This window comes from Bos indicus, chromosome 22, assembly GCF_029378745.1.
Source record: "Bos indicus isolate NIAB-ARS_2022 breed Sahiwal x Tharparkar chromosome 22, NIAB-ARS_B.indTharparkar_mat_pri_1.0, whole genome shotgun sequence".
NCBI classification, from domain to species: Eukaryota; Metazoa; Chordata; class Mammalia; order Artiodactyla; family Bovidae; genus Bos; species Bos indicus.
In genome coordinates this window covers 55,358,627-55,379,128 of record NC_091781.1, presented here as the reverse complement: position 1 = coordinate 55,379,128, position 20,502 = coordinate 55,358,627, and the positions used below count along the sequence as shown (strand labels likewise).

The 20,502-nt window shown below is 45.8% G+C and overlaps 1 protein-coding gene across 21 annotated transcripts in view; it reads right to left on the bottom strand.

Annotated features, from left to right (window-relative positions):
• The window catches only part of ATG7 (autophagy related 7), a 293,009-nt gene that overhangs the window by 178,256 nt on the left and 94,251 nt on the right, over window positions 1-20,502 (bottom strand). For 20 of the 21 annotated variants that reach the window (XR_011563074.1, XR_011563076.1, XR_011563075.1 and 17 more), the window contains one exon: window positions 10,846-10,926. The exons of the other annotated variant lie outside the window; for it this stretch is intronic. Coding sequence is in view for 14 of the 20 variants with exons in the window: in XM_070776866.1 (XP_070632967.1) it covers window positions 10,846-10,926 (81 nt within the window). In the remaining 6 variants the exon portion in view is untranslated. The remainder of the gene's footprint in view (window positions 1-10,845; window positions 10,927-20,502) is intronic. 21 annotated transcript variants of the gene reach the window in all.

Here is a 20,502-nt window from a genome sequence, read left to right as displayed (position 1 = left end):
AGCAGTGAGTGATTAGGCAAAGAACACCAGATGTTGTGAAATAAAACTCCTATTCCTCCAGCAGAGCCAAGTGGCACGCGTGTGTTTTTGTTCTCTTCCTTACGGCAACCCACTCCAGTATTCTTGCCTGGAGAATTTCATGGACGGAAGAGCCTGGTGGGCTACAGTCCATGGGGTCGCAGAGAGTCAGACCCGACTAAGCAACTAACACACACACTTATATATACTGATCTACCAGGAAACCATTTTGCTCTCATTTATTTTTTAGTTTTTAAATCCACTTGCATTGTGATTGAAGTCAAGTTCGTCAGGTCAGACTGAACTAACAGAAAATCTGGATGTGGGCAGAGTGGCAAGCCCACGGCCGGTTTTCTGCTCAGGCTTCCTTCTCAAAGAAAGAGCAACATGGAGTTCATGTTCATGCTCAGGACAGGTGAGGGGTTTTTAATGCGACAGTGAATCACTGCCACTCGCTTCAAATCCCCACTTTTGCCATCATCTCCCTTCGGGGTCCTTCAGGTAAACGTTGACATAAAACGAAAGGGAAATGTGAAGTTCAACCTGGAGCTGGGGGAAAACCCAGATTCTCTCTCTTGCCTTTGCAAACAACACGAAAATGTACTTCTGCCTGGACTTCCGTTTGAAGCTGGAGTGCCAGTAAAGGTCTTAAAGATATCCATGCGCTTCAGTGACTCAAGCCAACTGCCAAGACACCTAGGCTGCCTGGAGTTCTGACTGCGGGCTGTGACATTCATCACGGCCGGCAAAGCAGTCCTCGTGGGGAATGAGCGCGTGTCCCAGCGATGCTGCTATGCCTTACGATTCTGCCCGGTGTCTGCTCACTCAGTGTCAAGACAATTCTTATAATTTAACAAACTTTGCCATGTCTGCTCTCCCACCGACTGTTCACCTTCGGCACGCCTGCAGCCCTGCCAGGACCACAGAGCAGATATTTCCCCAGTTTTAGTCTGACAGCTATAAATTTAAGATGTCTAACTTCAGTGTGTGCTTTAGCCAGCCCTTAAGATACTCCAGCAAACAGGAACATGCAGTGTTTTCTTCCATGTTAAGAAAAATAAAAAACCTTAATAAAACTTTTATGCTGGAAGAATTACTGAAAACTAGGAAAGGCCAGACACTGTAAAATTTATCACTATGATCACATACGATGTGATATAAACAAGTTATAACAACAGTAACTTCAGGAATAGGATGTTCTCAAATGGTTCTTTCACATTTTCTAGGGCAAGAAAGGCTGCAGTGATAAGTACTTTTAGAAATACCTGGACAGGATATCGGAAGACCTTTCAGAAAATAATAAAATGGAGACTTTTAGAATCCTGCAAGAGAGCAAGCAAAAGCCTGCAAAGAGCTCACTGCCAGAATGCGTCCTTTCAGAAAATGTTAAGTCATCTTTGATGAATCCCAAAGGCTCTTTGGTTTAATATACTTTGGAAATGGTCTTCCAACACAATAACAAATCATCGAAAGCATCGACTCAAGCGAATGAGGCAGTAAAAGCTGGAAAGCGGCTCAGCTGAACCAATACCCAGAGCACTGGGATGTACCGTTTGATTCCAATTACCACGTACAGCTTCATGATAGATCGTGCCTATGCACTGGCAGCCAGAGGGTGTCTGCCCCCACACCTCAGCTCCCTGCCTGACTCAGCCCTGGGGGCACAGCCCACCTTCCCGTCCCTCCCTGTCATGCTGCTTGTTTATTCAACTACAAAGCACTCATTCATTTCTCTCACCATTCAAAGCGTATTTCATCAGTTCCTACTACTTCCTATGAAATGGTTATCCCTTCCAAGCTTAGGAACATCTCTTGGGAAAACACGTTTAAATAAGTTGATATGCCTGACATACGGAATTGTGTGGTGTCATTTTCCTACCTCATCCAGAAAGATACCATCAGAAACTTCATAGGCTATCTTCTTGACCTCTGTATCATCCCAAAACGTTTCATGAAACAAAAGCTCCCAACATTTGTTGAATAATGGTTGTGAAAATAAACAGCCAAATATATATTTACATGAGTTTAAGTACTCAATTTAAACAGTTTAATGTATATATATATAATTTTATTTCCAGCTTCCCTGATGGCTCAGACAGTAAAGCGTCTGCCTACAATGCGGGAGACCTGGGTTGACTCCCTGGGTCAGGAGGATCTCCTGGAGAAGGTAATGGCAACCCACTCCAGTATTCTTGCCTGGAAAATCCCATGGATGGAGGAACCTGGTAGGCTACAGTCCATGGCATTGCAAAGAGTCGGACACGACTGAGCGACTTCACTTCCGCTTTCTTTTATTCCCACTGTGTCTGTACAAGATAAGCATGAATGTCCATAAATGGTTTCCCAATTCAAGCTGATGGTGTCCTTACGTCCTGGAGTGGGAACCTATCCGTTCTCCAGCGGATCTTCCCCACCCAGGAATCAAACTGGGGTCTCCAGCACTGCAGGCGATTCTTTACCAGCTGAGCTACTAGTGAAGCCCTCTTATTTTAAAAAACAGCAGTTACTGCCATGTTCTTCCCTCCCCCGCTTACAAAGGTGTGAGGGGTAGAGGGAGGAGGCAAGACAATGAATGTATTACAGAAACAAGAAGGAACATGAGCAGACGGCAGCTGGGGCTCTTTGCCCATCAGAAAACAAACCCATGGGCCACTGGAGTAGTGGCAACTAACTCCTAGAACCGAGCAGGGTCAGAGTCTCCTCCCTCCCCCACCTGGATGTAGCTCAGCCTAAAGAAAGTAGCTGACCAAGTGAGGCCACAATCTCCAAGTTGTGGAACAAAACTCAGTGGTAAAGCAGCCCAGGCGTCTCCCTTTACTACAGCTGAGGGAAAGGACTCCCCAGAGAGAGGGGGCTACTTTCCCAAGCCGCACAGAGAGCTCATGGTGGGGCTGGCTGGCGACATCCACAGCCTGCAGCATCTCGTCAGGAGAATGGGAATGTCATCCCAACCCCCCGCCTGCCCCCAAAACCCAAAGAAACCTCAGAGCAGGGATGCCTTCCGAGGATCCACAGGCATACTTGAGGGACTTCACAAAGCCAATGAAATCGTCTACAAAATTGTGTGTGGCTTCCATGTCTCACGGGAGCAGGGTTTATACTGCCTTCATCAGTCTGAATGAGGCCCAGAAGCACGTATCAATAGCTGGGGAAGGCAGAAGGCTAAAAGCAAACGAGATTAATTCCAAACTGAAAGGAACCCAGATTTTCAGTAACGTGAAAACTACACTTGAGCTAGGCAGCCCCTGGAACCTTCTAAGGAGAACACAGCCCTAAATTTTCTGGTCTGGATGTTAAAAGAAATAGTGTGAGGGAAAAAAAAAAAAAACTGTTTGGACAGGCAAGGCGGGTCTTTGACCTTAAGTGACAGGGAAAGCAGTAAGCACTGATTGGGTGGTCTCAGAAGACCACAGGTTAGACGTAACCAGCAAGGCTGAGTTCTCTGGAATCACAGGGGAGGTTTTGGCATCAACAGTCGTCAGGGACCACGACGGAAGGTTTCTGCGGCCTCTCAAAGCCAAGGCAGCCTGCACTTTCAACCAGGCCTTTCACTGTACCTGCTGGGCAACAGCGAGCCCAGGAGGGGAGAAACAAACTCGGGGAGACCTAGCGCAATCACAACGGTCTGTGTTTTCCTCTTGTTTCTGATGTCGACATGAGTCCCAGGAGCAGGCAGAGGCCTTGCTACTTGGTCACAGGGAACTGGATACACGTCAGCCACTGCGATTTCCCTGGGAGACAGAAAATATTTTCCCCGCTCTATGGATGAGGAAATTGAAGCAAAGGGAGAACCGTCCAAGGCTTTTCAAGGAGGTGAAGAGCCAAGAGCTGTGAGGTTAGGGGCCTGCAGCTAAAACACTCCATACTGGCTCGGGCTGGATGTTTCGCCTCCTTTTGGGATCTGAGCAGTTCTGGGGGGTTGGGGAAACCCTAGCTGCTAAGGACGAGATGTGGGATACAGTTTTACACAACGCGGCCATACATATGGGATCCATCACACATTAAAACAGAAGACTCGGGGCCTCGCTGGGTAAATGAGGTAGAAAAAGGGAACCTGGGGGTTACTCATCATTTTCCAAATCAGAGATTTACGTCCCTTTTGGAAAGGAGAAGGAAAACCTGGCTGCAGCCCAGTTCTGAGTAGTAGTTGCCACTGAGAGGCTGCATGCAAGAATTCCTGGCCTGCGCTGTGGATGGCTCTTCCGATTGGGCTCCTGCCAGTTCTTGTAAGTGGTTGAGATTTAAAATCCTGTATCAGATCAGAGAGGCCGAGAGTGTGCTTGATGCAACAGCACAAATTCCTCTCTCTAAAGCTGATTTCAGGCTTATAACAGCAGTGCTCAGAGAGAAAAATTACCTGCACATATCTATAAAATATAGGCTTCCCTGGTGGCTTAGACCATTCAAGAATCTTCCGGCAATGCAGAAGACCTGGGTTCCATACCTGGGTTGGGAAGATCCTCTGGAGAAGGGAATGACTACCCACTTTGATATTCTTGCCTGGGAAGTTTCATGGACAGAGGAGCCTGGTGGGCTACAGTTCACAGGGTTGCAAAGAGTTGCACACGATTGAGCAACTAACACTTTTACTTCACTCTAAAATATAGGTGATTTTTAAGTCCAGAAGGGCAGACATCAATATCTGACAATGATCTGCACGGCTAGGATATAGTGAATTATTTCTTTATCCTTAAATATACTTGTTGATTTTTCTGCAATGAAAACGCATTGCTTGGGGACTACAGAAAAAAGCAAGGAAAGGAAATATAAAAGCTAGCAACGTCAAGGGTCAGCAGGGAGCCAGAGCTTATCTCATCCGACTGACTCATGTAACCGAAGAAAGGGAAGCGGGCAGAGCGGGGAGCACCGTGAAAAGCCCCGCCTGTCTTCCTGGGCCCCTACCCCCATGCCGGGGCTGCAGCGGCTGGACTCCTCAGGCTAGGAAACCCCCTAAGCCCAGTGCTAGGTGAGAAAGAGCCTCAAGGGCCAGAGGAAATACAGCCAGATTGCACTCAGGAACCACCAAGATGGAAACAACTCACCAAGACAAGGGGAATGAGGGAATGAGGTGTGCCGCTCCCCAGAACGCCTTCAGAAACCTGCCATGTTCTCTTGCCCTGGCTGTCGCCCGTGTGATTCCCGGGGCCTGGAATATCTCCCCCATGTCCTCTCTCCCATGGATCTCTACACATTCCTCCTTATCCTTTAACGTCAGCTTAGAAGCTGCTCAGAGGCCTTCCCGGGTCTTCCCCATTTACAAAGCTAAATGGTACCAGGACACCCTCACTAGAGGATATCCTGCAACTTGCAAGGCATGGCAAAACATGAAAACAAGAGGCTATGCCTTGACTCTGGAGCACATCACAGTGTTAGGGAGATTAGTATTGGTTTATAGGTCTCCCTCACTCTTGGCTCAGTCAGTAAAGAATCTGCCTGCATGGAGGAGGGTTCAGGATGGGGAACACATGTATACTAATTAAATAAAAATTAAAAAAAAAAAAAAAAAGAATCTGCCTGCAATGCAGGAGACCCGAGTTTGACCCCTGGGTCAGGAAGATCCCCCTGGAGAAGGAAATGGCAACCCACTCCAGTATTCTTGCTTGGAGAATCCCATGGACAGAGGAGCCTGGTGGGCTACAGTCCACGGAGTCACAAGAGTCGGATGCAACTTAGTGACTAAAGCGCTCTCTTGTTAGTGTTCTCTGAAGGCAGTGGCTGTTTTAATCATCTCTGCATCTCTGGCACACAGCAGGGACTCACATGTCCGCTGAGTAAACGAACGACTGCGGACAGACAGTGAGAGTCCCATTTCTCCTTCCAAACCCAGCCTTTGTCTTTTCGTCCCAACAGCACATCAGCAGAACTTTTAGGAAACAGGTTGCTCTGGGGTAGAGGTTTTTCTTAAAAGACTTTTAAATACTTGAGTTTAATGTTGACTTTTCACGCTTCTTCAATTAACAAAGAAAAGAGAAGTGAGAGAAGAAAGGTAGGATTACATAATATCAAAAGAAAAATGACGGCCGGGCTCTGCCGAAGGCAATGAACGCACAGCTGACCATACGATGACGCCAGAGCTGGCGTGCACTCTTCTTCCACCAGCCTCTGTCTGCAAGACGAGCACACAGGTGCACATGAACAGCCAGTAACAAGTCACTTTGGGAAGGTTACTCACAGCCCATCAACAGAAGGGCCCGGCGTACTGTAAACACCAGGATGAGTATAGTATTAGGGTTGCTAATGGCTAATTAAAATCTGAAGATCAGGTTTCTGGGCACATCTTGCTGCATCTGGGCACTAGGCAGTCCCAGATGGTATGAGAGCGGAGTTTGGGGCCTGCTTCCTCATAACAGGCTGTCCCTGCAACACTGCCAAGGTGCGGAGTGACGGAATCGTGCAACCACAGCAAGAGTCCCCTGCCTGCAGTCTCCTCGGGCACGGCCCTGTTCCTGACTTGGAAGGTTCCAGTCAACTGCTGGGTCCCAGAAACAAGGCTGCAGTTCCATCAGCACCAGAGGGGACCTAGTTTTAATCCTTGGGAAAGAGAATGGTCACAATACTCAGCATATTGCTCCCCTCCCCCAAGACTGTCTCCGAAGGGGCACAAGGAAACTTTCCGGGGTAAGGGATACACTCTGTGCCTTGACGGAAATGTACGTTACATGGGTGTATGTGTTTGTCCAAAGTATAGAATTAAGTCTTTTGAGATTTCTGCATTTTTATGTATGCAAACTGTACCTAGAAAATAAGAACCGTGCACAATGATCAAATTCCAGGCGGTAGGCTTACTATCTGCAATGGGAGGGACTAGCAATCTTGGAACTACTTTCTGTGTAGTTCAGTGAATCAGCCAGTGTAATGGGAGCCGGGCTTCTCACCGTGGGGGAAGGTAGTTACTAACACAGAAAGGGGGAAATTCTCACTACCAAAGGGGGGAAACTTCACCATGTGCCTCCTGACATGAGGACACACCATCTCTTCTCTGCCAAAAATTCATAACTTGAATCTAGTCATAAGGAAACAGCAGACAGATCCAAACAGAGGGAAATTCTACAAGATAACTGGCACAACGTCAGTGTTCAAGTTAAGGAAAGATGAAGAAAAGCTAAGGAACTTCTCCAGACCGAGGGAAGCCAGACAGACACGACACCTGAACGCCTGATCCTCCTGACTTGGATTCTGGTCTGGAGAAAATGCTTATGAAGGACATTACTGGTACAAATAACACCACCTGAAACGCAGACTGTGCGTCAGGTCAGTATTATGCAAACATTTACCTGCCTGCATTTGATCAGTGCATTCTGCTTAGGTAAGACAGGAATCTTTTTCTGAGGAAACATACACTGATGTATTTAGCTGTAAACAATCACAATGTCTCCAACTCATTCCCAGAGTTTCAAGAAAAAGAGGAGGGGGACTTCCCTGCTGGTCCAGTGGTTAAGAATCCACCTGCCGATGCAGGGGACACAGGTTCAATCCCTAGTCCGGGCACTAAGATCCCACATGTCACAGGTCAACTAACCCCATGAGCCACAACTGCTGAGCCCACGCACCCTGGAGCCCAAGCTCTGCAACCAGGAAACCACCACAATGAGCAGCCCCACGTTGGAAGACTGGTCCCTGCTCACTACACCTAGAGAAAGCCGGAGCACAGCAACGAAGACCCAGCACGGTAAAAAACAAAACAGAAAGAAAGAAAAAGGAGAGGGAGGGAGGGAGAAGATCACATACACACAAATGCAGAAAAGTATAAACAACGGGGAGATCTGGGTAAAGCAGTTCCTTGTACTATTCCCACAGCTTGCCTGCAAGTTAAAAATCATATCAAAGCAGAAAGGTACCCCTCCAAATACCCTAACTTCCCCCAAATTATCTAGGTGAAAAATCTAAAAACAATAGATTAATTCAAAGTATGATGAGAAATCCTTTCAAGAATATTGGTTTCAAAATTATACTTTTCCCTCTGGTAGCAATTCCACAAAACTATTTGGCTCTGAAAACCTAAAAAAAAGAAAGAAAAGAAAGACACAAACCTTGAAATAGGGTTTTTTAAATTCCAGTGACAGATACTATCTATCATTTTAGAAAGTCTTACAAGGCAATGCACAGAAATCAGAATGAAAGCGACTCCTCACTGCCCCCCTCCCTTCAGATCCTCCAGTATTTTTCCTGGAAGATGGAATAATTCACCTGGCTGCACACCAAGCTGAAATCAACTAGGATAAGGAACAATGTGAGTGTAGATGATCTAGCTTCCCTGACACCTAAGTAGGGAACTGTACTCTTCCCCAGCTCAGGCCTTATAAAAAGCCTATGTTTTATTTGCATAAATAAGGTAAGGAAGGCATTATTACTCAGCACAGCTTATTCTACCTCTCCAATCTGTCTGTTTTTATGGTTAAATCAAGACACAAGAATGGCCTTGTGTGTGTGTGTGCGCGTGCTCAGTCGTGTCTGACTCTTTTCAACCCCATGGACTGCAGCCCTGGACCAGGCTCCTCGGTCCATGGAATTTTCCAGGCAAGAACGCTGGAGCAGGTTGCCATTCTTCCCAATCCAGGGATCAAACCCACATGTCATGTGTTGGCAGGCAGATTCTTTACCACTGCGCCACCTGGGAAGCCCATTCTATTTAGTACTTTGCTTTTTAAAATCATAATAGTACTTCATGGAAGTAATATCAAGACACAAGTATGGCCTTAGTCCTATGGGGGGCGGGGAGTGGGGGGAAGCAAAAATACTGAAAAGTACCAAAGGAAAAAATTACTTCATGGATGTCAAAGGAGAAATTTTTAAAAGTCATTTTTAGCCCCAAAGAATGTTTGAAACAAAAACAACTATGATATGACTCAGTATAAAAAAAATATCATGCTAATATGCATTAAGAAAAATTCATACACACAGAGATGAAAATGTAACTGCATCTGTCATTTCAAAGTATTAATGCTGGGTCTGCAGATAATAGAGAATGACATTCTCCTAAGCAAATGAGTAAGGTAGCCAAGTAAGTAAATGCTAGGCTTCTACTGTAAGGAAATACAGGCACCCATGAAGCAACCTTTTCAGCACAAAAGAAACGTGATACCCGGACCACATGAAAAGTGGTCGCTCTGGGAACAGCACAGCTGTTAAACCCAAGTCAGCTTTATTAAGTCGTCCAGCGTGTTTACGTAAAGCAGGACCCTCAGAATGACCACTAAGAGGAAATACTTTGCTAACAAAAAAATACTATCTACACTTAATTCAAGGCTCAGAATAAGCGTGAAGGAAAAATGCAAAGCTATGCGCTTTCAAAGAATATGAGGGATGGCAACTAGCAGATATGCTCGTGATCCTTTTATAAACAGTATCTCTGGGGCTAATTTAATTAGAAATAGAACAAGGAGAAAAAAAAATGAGTGTTTGCATTTCGCTTAGAGAACCTAATTATATTCACCTCATTTGACTAACTAGACCTAGATAAAGCCACAGAGAAGTCTCTGACACTTGTGTCAAACAATTTCAATATGAAAATTAATACTGCCAAGTTATTTTGAGACTAATTAGCTCAGACATTCAAAGGAAAAAAAAAAAGGTACTGTGCTGAAGAGCACATAATCCTAAAACCTGCATTTCTGAAGACGAAAGTGCACGCAGACATCCCTGAGGCCTTGGCTCAGGCACAGAGGTATCAGACGCCCTCGAGAACCCATGGAAAGTATGAGCTCGTGGATAACCACCTACAAATGGTAACGTTTAACTCTCAACATGGACACTTGGGATGCAGCGTGATAAAACCAGAGCTTAGTCTACTTTTGAAGAAGAAAGAAAGAAAAAATTACTCGAAGTTTTTGAGCATCTAAAAATAATCAAATTTATCAACACTGTTGGTCAAATCTGAGTTAACTTTTTAGAGAAACCGGTCAAGATGGTGCTTCTCCTAAGATGAGACCTAAGACAAATTTTCAAAGCCAGCTTGCCATCTCAGAGCACAGAGACTTTACCCAGAATTCAGTCCTGTGCAGACTGACGTAGGCTACACAGCAAAGAAGCCCCGAACTGTAACCGAGAGGCTGGGGTCTGGGGTTAATGGCCCCAGTGCCTAACACGTGGACATGGACGTCTTACCAAGAATCTGGAGTTTTAAAAGCCAGGTCAAATCACTGGGCGTTAGAAGGCTTAGAGAGCTTTCCAGAAGGAAGTCAGCTAGAACACACAGTGTATGTGTAAAAACAACTCAGACTACCTCCAGGCCTATTAAAGAAAAATGAGATGCCATCACTGTAGGTTTGAGATATATCGGCCGGTTCCTGTTACAATGGGGGACACACGAGCTCTGGTTTTAGAGCCTCTGGAAAGATCAAAGCTGAATGGGCCCTTTTATTGGCTCCCCGTCCAGTCCCCTAATCTCTGTTTACTTTTTCTTTGTCATTATGTGGAACTCCAAAAGACACACCATCAGGACCGCCTGGTCTCCCTCATCCTCTGAGCAACACTTAAAAAACTGCTCTGTGATGGTCTGTGCGAGTAAGGAGCCCTCGGGGGAGGAACAAGGACGAGAAAAGTTCAAATTCGAGCCCAAATCAGCCTGCTTGCTGCAAGGACTCACACAGAGCTGAAATGATCTAATTCAGTCTCTCTCACTATACTACAAACCAAACTTTCTCAGGCTGGTTTCCCTGGGAGAATGAACACAGATAAATGAAACCATAACCGCTTCTAGTTTGGTTTTTTTTTTCAGACCCTAGCCCTCCCCAACGAAAAGCCCTCAGCTGGTTTCGGGGCCTCCGGCTAGGAAGGCTGACCGGGCTCATATTAAAAAACAAGTCCTGCCAATGCAGAACGACTTACTTTGGAAGAACAAGCCGTGCATTTGTCAAAGGCCAGGCTGACAGGAAGGACGTTATCAAACCGTGACAGAAATCCCCGTATCTAGAAACAAACAAACAAAAATTCACGTCAAGCCCCAAACGACACACCTGTGAAGGACATGTGTAGTTTCTGGCAAGAAGTGGGGAACAATTAATCTGTGCTCTTCACACAGGTTATGAACAGATTACTAATGAAAATGGAGTTCAATGTACTTTCGTATTTGTGCTAAATAAGTCAGTTGTGAAGAACTGTAATAGGTCCTTTATCCCATTAAGAACTGGCACACAAGCTTTGCACATATCTGAGACCTAAACACAAACTGACTCCCAAACATAAAAAGCTGAAAAATCTATTGTTTTAATAAATGTCTTCAAACATATAATCAGCCAGCTAGTTTATTACGGCAGTTCTCACGTATGTTACAGTGAATATAGGATAAATGTGCACTTTTAGGATATGGCATTGGATAGGGCCTCACAAGGTAAGAAGGTCTGTGAACAACAGAAGGTAGAAATGGTCCTAAATGTTTACTGAGTTACTTGCCTGACTTGGAACCCACAGAGATAAAATGCAAACATTACCAAAAGTATGGGAAAACAGCGCCACCCTGAGCATAAAATTCTGAACTACATCTGATTTCCACTTACAGGGTATCAGCCTGGGACAGAGGATGAGATGGTTGGATGGCATCACTGACTCAATGGACATGAGTTTGAGCAAGCTCCAGGAGTTGGTGACAGACAGGGAAGCCTGGCATGCTGCCGTCCTTGGGGTCACAAAGAGTAGGACACAACTAAGCAACTGAACCAAGCCTGGGAAATCCCATGGACAGAGGAGCCTGCGGGCTACACAGTCCATGGGGTCACACAGAGTCGGACACAACTTAGTGATAGATTTCTACTTTCAGCTATAATCACTAGATGGCAAAGAGAGGGGAAGTGACAGATCTCAGGTTCCAAAACCACTGTGGATGGTGACTGCAGCCATGAAATTAAAAGATGCTTTCTCCTTGGAAAGAAAAGCAATATAAACCTAGACAGTGTATTGAAAAGCAGAGACACCACTTTGCTGACAAAGGTCTACTGTAAAGTCACAGCTATGGTTTTTCCAGAAGTCATGTACAGATGTGAGAGCTGGACCAGAAAGAAAGCTGAGCACTGTAGAATTGATGCTTTCAAATTTAGGTGCTGGAGAGCAAACCAGTTTGGTCAAACAAGCTGCAAGGAGATCAAACCAGTCAATCCTAAAGGAAATCAACCCTGACTCTTCATTGGAAGGACTGATGCTGAAGCTCCAATACTTTGGCCACCCGATGCGAAGTGCCAACTCATTGGAAAAGACCCTGAAGCTGGGAAAGATTGAAAGCAAAAGGAGAAAGGGGCGGCAGAGGATAAGATGGTTAGATAGCATCACTGGCTCAGTGGACTTGAATTTGGGCAAACTCCGGGAGACAGTGGAAGACAGAGGAGCTAGGCTGCAGCCCATGGGGTCGAAAAGAGTGGGACATGACTTAGTGACTATACAACAATAAGATATAGTCAGGTTTCACAAACTATGATTCAGGTAATTTATTCAGATATTATACCTCCAGAACTACACTTATACCAAAAGAAGAGTTTAAACTTTATCATTTGTTATCGCTGTTCAGTTGCTCAGTCACGTCAGTCTCTTTGCAACCCCATGGACTGCAGCACACCAGGCTTCCCTGTCCTTTATATTTATCATATTATTAAAAATACATCTGGTGAAATCTCTAAAGACTCCAGAGGACTCAACATTTATAAGAAGCCAAACAACACGAATCTTGTTCCCAGTTAAATTTATTTGATCTTGATGACTGTCCCGTTGATTCAACTCTGGCTGAGGAGGGTGAAGAATGTTGGCTCAGGCAAGCAGAGAGTGACTGCGCTAAGATTCAGAAGTGGGTCCCCAACTCCAAACCTGCCTGGGCTCCCCCCTTCCCTCCCTCTCAGGACAGCACAGCTTTCATCTTCCATATGAGGGCTCACCACACATTTAACAGCCTCACTTGAACACAGCACAACCACCAACCCCTCCACCATTCCACCCCTAGTTCTTGCTGCCTTTAGCCACCCTACCAATTCTCTGCTATCCGCACCCCCCCCCCAAAAAAAAACCCAACAAAACCTGGCCAACTTTTTATGGAGACAGACCTCCTTCACAGAGTGGATTAACTCCACTGCAACCACCAGTCTAGCTGCATTTGCACTTATCAAGGGAAAATCTCACCTTAAAGGAAATGCCCACAGCAATCTTTTAAATGTCGTCATATATACGTGATGAGATTTCAGTGTAAAGCAAGACCGAAAGAGTGGTTGGTAGAAATGATAAATTAGACAGCTGGGGTAAGTAGTTGGCCTCGCGGTGAACCTTTGAAAATGGGACAGTCGTGAGTTTCCTGTGTCTTGGGAAGGTGGTGACCATTTCCTAGGCCAGTACTTGAGGCCCAAGCAGGGCCCTGAGTCTGCTCTCTGCTTCACCAAAACCGGAGATGGCAAACCAGGAGCAAAGACTTTACCGCAGACCGCAAACGGACATGTTGACGTCCTCGTGAGATCTTGAAGTGACAGGACTGAAAAAATTCTCAGAGCGAGTCTCCTCATATCTCAGTGGCTTTCACATTAAATTTACCTAGAAAAACATTCATCATATGTAGCCTATTTTCCATGAAAATATTCACTGCCATGGCCTACATGTCAATGGTTCCATATAAGCTTCATGAAAAGGTTTCCTGTCTTTTCTTTCATATAGCTAAGATCAGACTTCATGTTGTGCAAAGGAATAGTGGCAATCTGCAAGACACTGGAGGTGTGGAGATAAAGGCCATGGGAAGGGAGAGAGTAGAACCAATTAGGAGCAGAAAGGGAGAAAAAAGGAGAGGAAGGAAGGAGAGAGAAAATGTCAACAAAAAGCATAGATGGCCAGCGACAGAAAGGAGCCGCCGTGAACGGAGCGCCTGCGCAGGGGTCCCCACAGCATTGTTTAGCACCCAGACAGCTCTCTACCAGGAAGCTGTGACTCACTTTCCCAGGAAACGAAGCAGAATAACATCTGTGTGTGAGGCCTTGCAAATTGCCTATGCCGGTATCAGAAAGCTCAGAACTCCAAACTAATTGCAGGAAATGTAAGAGACGAAAGCCTCTTCTCCCACCGGCTGTGACAGACTCCTAACAGGGCCCTCGACAGGAGCGTGCGCTCCCAACACTCTGGGGTGGCCTGAGTCTCCTAAGACTCAGCTCTGAGGTGTGCCACTTTCTCTCCGCTTCCTGTGCGTACTCAGTTGTGTCCCACTCTTCTGTGACCCCATGGACTGTAGCCCGCCAGGCTCCTCTGTCCATGGGATTTCCCAGGCAAGAATACTGGAGTGGGTTGCCATTTCCTTCTTCAAGGGATTTTCCAAACCCAGGGTTCAAACCCACTTCTCTTCCATTTCCTACATTGGCAGGTGGATTCCTTACCACTGGCGCCACCTGGGAAGCCCCATCAGCTTCCTGTGAAGTCGCTCAGTCATGTCCAACTCTTTGCAACCCCACGGACTGTAGCCTACCAAGCTCCTCCGTCCATAGGATTTTCTAGGCAAGAGTACTGGAGTGGGTTGCCATTTCCTTCTCCAGGGAATCTTCCCGACCCAGGGATTGAACCCCGGTCTTCCACGTTGCAGGCAGATACTTTACCATCTAAGCCACCAGGGAAGCCCCATCAGGCCTAGGGTGACAAAGTACAGCAGAGAATTCCTCATGCTGGCACTTAAGGGCCCCCTATCTGGGCCCATCCTGCCTTTCTGATTATGCCTTGCATTCAATCTTTTCACAGCCTTCATATATACAGCTACTAAGCTCAAAGCCAACTCCCCCCAGACAATCTGTCATTGCTGGCCTTTGTTGTTCAGTCTATTTTCTATTTCTAAAAAACATAAATCTACTTTCTATTTCTACTGATTTGGCTAATTTGCCTATTGACTATAAATGGAATCATACATGATTGGCTTCACTTGGCATATTGTGTCGTGTGTCTGTACGTCATTCCCATTGCTAAATATTATTCAGTTACATGGATACAACATATTTTGTCTGTCCATTCATAAGCTGAAGAACATTTCTGCTGGGTATAAACGAGTGGAATCAATGAATCACAAGGTAACTAAAATACACATTTAACAGTTTGAGGACCCAAGTGACTGCACATATTTCTTTTCTGCAACAGGGTTATTTTTCCACCTCGTGTCTTTTGAGAATAGCCATTATTCTAATGAATGTGAAGTGGTATCTCACTGTGCTTTTGATTTGTATCTCTCTAATAACTAGTAGTATTGAGCATTCTTTTCATGTGCTTCTTGACCATTCATACTATCTTTCTTTGGAGAAATATCGATTCAAACTCTTAGCCAAATTTTATTAGAGTTTCTTTGATGTGGACCATTTTTAAAGTCTTTGCTGAATTTGCTACAACATTAATTCTGCTTTATGTTTTGGGTTTTTTCACTGCAAGAAACTGTGAGGTCTTAGCTCCCTGACCAGGGATCAACCCTCACCACCCCCTCCACACACACACTTTGGAAGGTGAAGTCTTAACCATTGGACCTCCAGGGAACTCCTGTTGGCAAAAAAAAATCTAAATACTCCTTTTTTTGGCTGCGTTGGGTCTTAGTCGCTGCCTGTGCAATCTTCACTGCGCTGGGGCGTGGGACCTTCAGTTGTGGCACGTGCACTCTCTAGTTATGGAGCACGGGCTCAGTAATTGACGCACACGGTTTCAGTTGCTCTGCCATATGGGGGACCCTAGTTCCCCAATCCTGGACAGAAGCCGAGACTCCTGCATTGCAAGGCAGATTCTTAACCACTCAACTGCTGGAAAGTCCTGGCCACATTTTAAATTGGGTTATTTTTCTTTTTATTGTTTACCTGTTTAGAGTTCTTTATATAGGCTGGATTTAAGTTTCTTACAGATATATAATTCTGCAAATATTTTCTCCCATTCTGTGGAGAAAATAACAGGTTTATTCTGATAAAATCATATATAATGAATCACTTCTCAATGTCATGAAGACTGACTGTGTTTTCTTCTAGTTTGATAGTTTCAGCCCTTACATTTAGGTCTATGATCCACTGTGAGGTGACTCTGAGGTGATTTTTGCATGTGGTGTGGGGTAAGGGTCCAAGTTCATGCTTCGCACGTGGAAATCCAGTTGTTCCAATACTTTGTTGGACTCTTCTTCCCCACAATGAACTCTAGAAATGACCATAAGGTAAAAGGATTCATTTCTGAGCGCTCATTTCCATTTTGTTGATCTATATATCTATCCTTGTGAAAGTGCTACAGTTTTTAAAAATGTGGACCGTTTTAAATGTATTGATTGAATTGTTACAATAATGTTTCTGTTTTATATTTTGATTTTTTTTTTGGGGGGGGGGGGCACGAGGCCATGTGGAAACCCTGACCAGGGATCGAACCCACACTCCCTGCTTTGGAAAGCAAAGTCTTAACCACTGGACCATCAGGGAAGTCCCTATACTGTCTTGATTACAGTAGCTTTGTAGTAAGTTTTGAAACCAGCAAGTGTGAGTCTTTCAGCTTTGTTCATCTTCAAGGTGACTTTCACTATTCTGGGTCCTATGCCTTGCCATATGAATTTTAGAATCAGCTTGTGTAGTATACTTACTTAAAATTTTATTCTTTATCTCACTTGCTTTTACAGGGCAAGATAGAGGTCAAACTATTTGCATTTGTCCATAGCACAGTGATGTGCACATAACAGATAGTGATTATTAATTATGAAATGAAAGAATGAGGAAACACACACATCCAAAAGCCAACCGAGTTATTCATGTCTGAAATATCCAGAGAAAACTACCGCCCTGGTAGCTCAGCTGGTAAAGAATCCACCTGCAATGCAGGAGACCCAGTTTAATTCCTGGGTTGGGAAGATCCGCTGGAGAAGGGATAGGCTACCCGCTCTAGTATTATTGGGCTTCCCTGGTGGTTCAGATGGTAAACAATCTGCCTGCAATGCAGGACACCTGGCTTCGATCCCTGGGTGGGAAGATCCCCTGGAAAAGGGATCGGCTACTCACTCCAGTATTCTGGCCTGCAGAATTCCATGGAAAAAGGATGCTGGTGAGCTACAGTCCATGGGGTCACAAAGAGTTGGACACATCTGAGCGACTTTTCACTTTCATCCAAAATGAACCAAAAAAAAAACACCCCATCTTCCCATCATTCACATTTTCCAAGTAATTTGAAACCCATCTCCATCAACAATGTTTTAAATTCACAGTATTACCAATGCACTGAGCTCACACAGTATGCTCTGTATTCCCTAATGTCTTACAAGAAATGCTTAGAATTTAAGAAGTAGAGGTTGCCGCTTAAAATTTTAGCACCTTCCACAGATAGGCACTGAAATCTCAGGGCAATCTAAAATCCAGGCACCTGATGCAAACCTGAATAAACATAGTGCACCTGTTGAGAGAGGCCAGGCTCCAATCACAGCCAAACAAATAACAAGGGGACGTCCTGATGGTCCAGCTGTTAAGAATCTGCCTGCCAACGCAGGGGGCAGGGGTTTAACGAGCCCGGCCAGGGAACTAAGATCCCACATGCCACAGGGCAGGGCAACTAAGTCTATGCATTGCAACGAAGAGCCCGGGCAGCTAAATAAATAAAAGAAAAAAAAAAGGCATAAGAAGTTTGCTCTATACACTCACCATCACCTGTAAGACGTCAGAAGACCTAGGGAATCCATCAGCAAGCCTCTAGTTCTTTTCGCGTTTTCTGTGCACAACCCCATCACATCCAGCTACTTAAGCCACGTCTAAACTAATGCCTAAATGACAAGGCTTGACAAAGTGATCTGTCCATCCACACAAGGCCTCCCGACACTGCTCAAGACACAGACTTCCATTTCGGGGACTGCACACTGCTTACCCTAAACTCTTAACTGATTACTAATATCTGCTGTCAATCTTTCCTTACAGGGGAATGTGTTAAACAGCTATTTTTTAAAAATCCGATTCAATCCATAATAAAAACAAGCATCTGACAGAAAACAAAAGCACGAACAAAAAATTACCGGTACTCCCGCAGCATACTTAAGCCCATTCCCTATTTTTTTAAATATAGTATTTACATACTTAACTGCATTTTAAACAGCCTCCCCTGAATAATACTGGCTTCTCATTATTCCCCTTCCCCAGAGAGCGGGAAAACTGCCAATTCCACATACACACACACACACCCCCCTCCACCCGCCTCTACCTAGCTTTGTGGTTAGTAAGAGGTACCCTTTACTTCGCCTGGAGGGAAAGACAAACTGTGCCTGCATCCCTGCATGTTTCATTTTTTTTAATTTACACTGATGACATTTTCCCCCCTTTAATACTGAAAAGAACAAAGGAAATATTAAAATGGTCCGTATGAAAATCAGACCAGTGGGTATATTACCCTGGCAAAGGCACAAAGTCAACTCTGGGGGGACGGAAGTGCTCCAGGTCTCGTCTGCGGCAGTGGTGGCCACACAGAGCACACACCCGTCAAGACTCATTAAGCCGCATATTTAGATGAGTGCATTTGACTACACATATATTGTACCTCAAAAAAGATCAGTTAAAAAAAAAAGTTAACCTTACGAACAGGTTCCAAACATTACAGAATGGTACAAAATGAAAAGCATACAGTCCGTAGTGCTCCCAACCCCTCTGCCTCAAAAAAACACAACAAACCTTCAGCATTAGTTTCCTGTGGAGCCTTCTAGAGGGAAAAAACACTGTTTTATGAAAAAATAAAAAACAACAGCTTTACAATATGTATCTCTGCTGTGCTGTGCTTAGTCGTGCAGTCATGTCTGACTCTTTGTGACCCCATGGACTACAGGCTGCCAGGCTCCTCTGTCCCTGGGGATTCTCCAGGCAAGGATACTGGAGTGCATTACCATGCTCTCCTCCAGGGGATTTTCCCAACCCAGGGATCGAAGGTCTCCTGCATTGCAGGTGGATTCTTGACCCTCTGAGCTCTCAAGGAAGCCCATTTCTTTGCTACCCCCTGATTATTTAAAAGCCCCACCCAGGAAAGATGGCTTCTAGGAGGACAATTACCTGCAGCTTCCTGGCTCCGTGCCGTCACCCCTGGCCCCATGAAGGGCAGAAGCAGCTTGAGTTGAAATCCTCTTGTCAAACACCAGTGAGAGGAGGCACTAGGTCATATTTGGGTTTGGCTAACAGGTCCTAATGCGAAGAACTGACTCATTTGAAAAGACCCTGATGCTGAGAATGACTAAAGGTGGGAGGAGAGGGGGACGAAAGAGGATGAGATGGTTGGATGGCCTCACCGACTCAATGGACGTGAGTTTGAGCAAGCTCCAGGAGTTGGTGATGGACAGGGAGGCCTAGCGTGCTGCAGTCCGTGGGGTCACAAACAGTCAGACACGACTGAGCGACTGAACTGAACAGAGCCTTATGCTCCCGTCCTCAGGAGGAGTAAAGGTGCGCGCAGAGATGACGTACAAAGCAAAAAGCCGCAGAGCACAGCCTGTGGAAGCTCCTCGGCCTCTCTCCTCCCCCGGTGGGTGGGTCCCAGGACAGTGGGGGGTGGCCCCACCCATTAGGCGCACCTGTGCATGTCTAATTAGCCCCTCTGGCTGTGGGCGGGGGTCTGCCTGGGACCAGAAGTCAAGGCCCCTTTCCGAAGGACAGCGAGTGTCCGTGGGAGCACAAAATTTAAAATGTATGTTCAAAGACCAGGCTTTGGCTTGTAACGTGACTGACTATGTACTTTGTCCCATAGGATGCCATCAAGAAGCCGTTTTTACAGACTGAAGCCGAGTCGTCATTCTCAAAATGCCAAAGGTCCCTGGAGGCTGTCGTGCAGTGGACCCAGAATGGGGCTGGGGATTCTGACATGGCTCCCAAGGAGAGTCTGGCACCAGATGTGGGAGCCCCTGGATTAGGCTTGTCTTCCACTTAAAGGCTCAAGGGCTCCAACTCTATACCCAGATCCACTAATACCTCCTCTGGTCTTTCTCTGTGCAGCAGCCAAACCTGAAACCTGACCACGTCCCAGCTCAGCTTATGACTTTTCAAGGGCTTTCTGCGGTCCCTGGGTACGTGGCCTGTGAGGTCCTGCCTCCCCTGCTACCCCCAATCCCTCCACAGAAATGACGGCTCCCTCCCAGCCTAGGAGGGGCTGTCCCGACATCACGTGGAAATGGTGGCAGGGGGACAGAGCAGAGGACCAACATTTATTACACGCCATCCCTGTGACATCCCTGGGGGCTCAGCGGTGAAGAATCCGCCTGCCAATGCAGGAGACACAAGTTTGATCCCTGGGTGGGGAAGATCCCCTGGAGAAGGAATTGGCAACCCACTCCAGTACTCTTGCCTGGGAAATCCCATGGACAGAGGAGTCAGGTGGGCCACAGTCCATGGGGTCACAAAGAGTCAGACATGACTAAGTGACTAAATAACAACATCCATGTGTCTGGCTCTGTGGAGTGTTTTCACATACTCCCCTCACGGTGGTCTCACTACCATCCTGTGACCTCCCTTGTATTCCAGACAAAGAAATCGAGGCTAAGTGAGTGGCTTGGCTTGCCCAAGATTCCACAACCACCAAGTAGCAAAG